Consider the following 5263-nt stretch of genomic DNA (forward strand, 5'->3'; position numbering starts at 1 on the left):
TTGTACATCAAGATGAAGACTTTCATAATTTTTTTCTCGGAAATGGTTGAGTTTAGGACCTATGTCATATAAGGCTTTATTTGTTTATTTTAATGTATTATATCGTCAGTGAAAATTAAGGCAGTCAAACTTCTAACACCCTGTACATAATTACCATTACAGTACCAAAAAGTTATACAGTTATGCATCATGCAATTCGAAAATCAGCACCCGCATTATGCGACAGTTATAACTTCAATATTTTTAAACAATGAAAATGATGGAATAACACATTATTAAAATTGTCGTTATATTTTCGATGATATATAAAAAAAATTTAATTTGAATGGATAATTTTTGAGAAATTTTGAAAAAAAGATATAGTATGAGTAGGTAAGATCTTTTTACTTGCAAAACAGAACGTAATCGTTAGAGGTAAAAGGCATATAATTCAAAAATTAGAAAGAAATTTGTGAATTTTAGCAGTTCCAAATGTAAAATTAAGACATTTATATTTTCACTTTTATTAAAATTTATCGCAAAATTCAGCATAGTAAAAAAGACTCGATTATCTTAAAACTAACTAACATCAGAATGGTCTGTAGATTTTACAGTTCAAGGCAAGGTATTGGGTACAATTACGCGTCAAGCGACGATTAGTTATATATTTCAGTTAGTTGAGGTGGGGATGACGTTTATAACCAATAACCTTATACGTTCCTATTTTCGTCGTGTCGCATAGATTAGCATTCCAGCATATTTGTACTCTTTCTTGCCCCCAACGCGACAACTCTTTCAAGGTTATAATTTCGGGCTTCTTGGTATGACCTGATGTACTTTTTAGTTCCAAATAAAAAATGTACTCTCGTCAAAATTCGCTAAGCCATCTCATTTTTGAGAAAAAGCTTTTAAATCTGAGGTGCGAGTTTGTTCAAGTAGACTTTTGTTTAACTTTTACGGACTGACAAATAATATCGCTTAATTCCAAAAACTCAGTTAAATATTTGTGCAATTCATATTAAAAATATAAATTAAAGGTGAACAAAGAAAAACCAAACTGTTACAGCAGATATTAAAATAATTATAGCTTGACCAAATCCAACCTAAGTAGATATGCATGTGGACTTTTGTTCTTTAACAAAGTATGGTTGGCACAGGGGAGTTTTGTTTGCGATAGTCAAACATGGATTATTTCTAATTTAAAACGTAAAGGACACTAAGAACAAATTCAACAGTCTTTTATGGCACATCTTTTTTGTTAAATCTTCGAGATTTTGAAAAAACGCAGTTTTTTTACGCTACAATCTTTAATTTAAAAAGTTAAGGATACATTAAACTAATTTTTGTTCATTATCACACTAAATAAAATATGTTTTACGATTTAGGCGAAATATTAATAAACAACTCATTGATGAATAGTAAATTATTTAAAAACTAAAAAAATGAAACTTTACAGTAGAGCTTCCCAAAAGAAGCGCCTATCTATAATGTCATTTACCTTTGGAGATATTGGCAAAATTCTTTACGCAAAAGTCAACTTATATATTCGAAATAAAAGACGAAAATAGATCGTAATTTATAAGGAAATATTGTGTTATTTTGTTACGTTATTTTTGTTTTGTTACGATTATAATATGGAGATAAAATAATACAATTTTCGTAGCCTTGATGAATGTTTTGCTGAAAATATTAATAATATCGAACTAACCAAAACCATAGGAAAGTATTACCCACCATGTTACTAAAAAAGAAAAACATTCGGGCAAGTGTCAAACGACATTTCATTCAGTGTGTCGTGCAAAGAAATGAATATCGAAATACATATGTTTCTTTGATATTTTGATGAAAATTTTAAAATTTTTCACAAAGGATGATTTTTTATATCAAAATGTGTTCTACGTGTTTCCGATTTCATTTCTTACCAAACATATAGTCTATGTTGTGTACCCTTTCTAAAGTCTTTACTAGGGTTTCTAATCAGTTTAAATCCATTACTCAACAATGTATTAATGTAGTGCCAAACAATTCTTATATATTATCTACTTTACTACTTTAAATTGTGCCACTACCACTTTCAATCAAACAGATCCATAAATGGAAGTCAGTCAATGAGATCAGTCTAATCCCTGTTTATAAATAAAAAAGTTTATTATTCATGGTAAATAGGTATAGTTTAAAAGTTTATTTCTATATACCTACCTATCTCAAGAACTCCCCGTGCAAATTTCAATTCCTCTACGGTCTACACCGTCGAAATGGTAATTTTAACCTCTTCAAACGTGAATTTTTTTGAAGTACCTACCTAATGAAAATCCACCTCACCGAGCATTTTCCCATTTTATTTTTATTAAATCGTTTCCAATTAAAAAAGGTGACAACTATTGAGTTTTGCAACATAAATTATTGTACTTACCTTATTTTTTGCCTATGAAGTTTAAAAGAAATAAAAATAACTTACCTACATTTTACGTTTGTATGAACCCAATTCGACACTTAGGGTCTTTTTCGAAAGATAAAAAATATTTAATAGAACCAATGTTAAGGTGCTTAGGGCTGATGTTATCGGACAAAGCGTTTATACACAAGAAACTTCGAAATTAAAAACCGGGGGAGATAAAGAGTCAGGATTCTACTTTTGCGTGGGAATTCCCATTTCCCCTCATTCTCTTCATTTACAATATTTAATAGATGATCAATAAGTACTTAGCTAAATTGCCATGAGTTTTCCTAAACCTTGCTTTTAATTTTAAAGCAATTTTATTTTTTGAAGTCTATTTGAAATTGATTTAAGAATAATTTAGTATATTTATTTTCCTCTATCCTTGTATCGTTCACTTCTGATAAAACGTATAGTGACTTCATTGCTTCACTGTATAACAAAAAGCAATATTTTAAAATTATCCATGTAGCTAGCGCCACCTATGTGACAATAGATTTATTTTTACAAATTCACGAAAGTTGCCATTTCAATGATTTTGTAACTTTCCTAGAAATTCTTGACAGGATAGGTTAAATTTAATAATGATGTTATGAGAAGCACAGCTGATTTTGGCAAATAAAATTATCGAATAATCCAGTACTATGTTGCTTTACAAATGTCTATTTTTTATTGCAAGCTTATTTTTATCAATGGAAAATTTTTGGTAAGTCAATTTAATTCGTTTTTATTTACATAAATGAAATTGCTTTGTTTTATTGAAATACAGGTCATTTGTTATCCAAAACAAAGACTGCAAATGTTTATATTCATTTAAAATTTTGTGTAACTTAGTTTATATGTTTCTTATTCTCTTTTATTTATTATTTTAGTGTTTCACAATCAGTTAGAACAAATGGACAAACACCGGATTATGACTGGGATTATATATTATACTCTCAGCGTTGGCCTATAACAGCTTGTACTGAATGGGAAGAAGCTAAACAAGAAAACACCTGCAATTTACCAAAAGATAAAAAAACATGGACCATACATGGTCTGTGGCCAACAAAAACAGGAACAGAAGGCCCTTTATTTTGTCCCTCAGCTATACACTTCGATCCTAATGCTTTAAATCCGATAATGGATAAGTTGAATTCATACTGGGTAAATATTGAAGCAAATACAAAACCTGATTCATTCTGGAAACATGAGTGGGACAAACATGGAACATGTGCAATAACTTTGCCTGAATTAGATAGCATTCAGAACTATTTCCAACAAGGGTTAGACTGGAACAAACAGTATAATCTGTCGGATATTTTGACTCAAGGCAAAATTGTTCCTAATACAGAAGGATACACGATTGACCAAATTTTTAATGCTATAAAGTCATACACAAAAAAGGACCCCATGATCCAATGTGTCGTAGACAGAAAATCAAAAGAGTCAATGATCAGTGAAATTCGTATTTGCTTCAATAAAAGCTTGGAAGTGATAGATTGTGACCCAAGTAACCCGGTCGGCAGAGGTCTAGAAGCTATCACTAACTGTAATTTGAAACATCCGGTAATGTATTTTGCAGAGATGCCAATTAATAGAATTTCTTACGAAATGGATTACGTTGATGATGCATTCAAACAGCACTTTGAGGAACAGATGTATTATATGAGTATATACCGGCTTTTGAGGTTCCTTATATGGTTTACAACTTAAAATGGAATTTCATTTAGACAATTTTCAGATAAGTTGAATTCATTTGTACTATAAATAATTTTAGCCAAAATGAAAAAATAGCCAACATTATCGGTACAGTATTAACTTTGAAGTGGTGTTACTATTCTATTCCATATATTAAGAACTTAAACACATCATATCACCGTTTAGTATTTAATAACTGGAACATATTAGGAAGAATTTTAAAATTGTTTAAACTTTTATACAGCTATTCTTTAGTCCAACATATAATCATTTCACCTATCCTGGGACCTAAAATTTATAAAAATCTACTCTTGATAATGTGTGTTAGATGTTAGTTCTAGATATTTCTGCTTGTTATTTTCTGGTTGATTATTATCAAAATGAATTATAATACAAAACAAATCACCTTTTGCAATGATGTTTATCATGGTAATATAATTTAAAAAAACATTGACTATTGATAAACTGATTGCTTTATATTTATTTCAAACCGATAACAAAGTTTGAAGTTTATTAAAATACAGAATGTGTCGCAAATAACTACAGTTTGTGAAAAAAGTGATAGGAAACGTAAAAATAAACATTTTGTGTTGTCATTCTCACGTGGCAAAATGTTGCTACTAGATTACAGGTAAAAAAATATATACAGGGGAAATGTATTATTAAATTTGTGGATTTAGAAAAATAAAATAAAAAACAAACAGTAAATGACCGTACAAGGTGTTCCTTATATAACTTCTTAGCCTATCTCAAAACCAAAACATTAACTTCTAGAAGCATGTTTTTTAGTCTTCTTGAGTAATAGTATATTACGTAATAAGTGTTGTAAAAAGCATTTTACGCACGAATTGAAAAGTTACGCACGACGCCGCGTAGCGGCGAGTGCGTAATTCTATGAGTGCGTAATTGCATTACACCACGTATTACGTACTATACTTTACCTACGACCACTACTTTAAATACTTAAAAACACACCGTCTCGATCAATGTAAGATTCCTATTTTATATGGTAAAAAAATCGCACGGCTTGGTAAAAAAATCGTACAGTTTTCCTAGCAACCGCCTAGCAACATTCAATACATACAGTATTGTATTGACCGTTGCTAGGCGGTTGCTAGGAAAACTGTGCGATTTTTTTACCATACGTAATGGGAATCTTACATTGAT

General features: G+C 30.1%; 1 protein-coding gene across 1 annotated transcript; it reads left to right on the forward strand.

Moving 5' to 3' along the window:
- The first annotated feature begins 3005 nt into the window (after positions 1 to 3005).
- Positions 3006 to 4971, forward strand: LOC108913087 (ribonuclease Oy). The gene is made up of 2 exons (XM_018718554.1): positions 3006 to 3122; positions 3289 to 4971. The coding sequence occupies exons 1-2, from the start codon at positions 3061 to 3063 to the stop codon at positions 4109 to 4111; spliced, it is 885 nt and encodes a 294-aa protein (XP_018574070.1). The 5' UTR covers positions 3006 to 3060; the 3' UTR covers positions 4112 to 4971.
- Positions 4972 to 5263: the final 292 nt, after the last annotated feature.

The sequence above is a fragment of the Anoplophora glabripennis genome, unplaced genomic scaffold (genome assembly GCF_000390285.2).
Source record: "Anoplophora glabripennis isolate ALB-LARVAE unplaced genomic scaffold, Agla_2.0 scaffold679, whole genome shotgun sequence".
In the NCBI taxonomy this organism is placed as follows: domain Eukaryota; kingdom Metazoa; phylum Arthropoda; class Insecta; order Coleoptera; family Cerambycidae; genus Anoplophora; species Anoplophora glabripennis.

Bases quoted from the DNA above. Each gene is read 5' to 3' on its own strand.
- LOC108913087 (XM_018718554.1), top strand. From the start codon at position 3,061: ATGTTGCTTTACAAATGTCTATTTTTTATTGCAAGCTTATTTTTATCA. The intron at 3,123-3,288 runs GTAAGTCAATTT...TTATTATTTTAG, and splicing joins TTATCAATGGAAAATTTTTG to TGTTTCACAATCAGTTAGAA.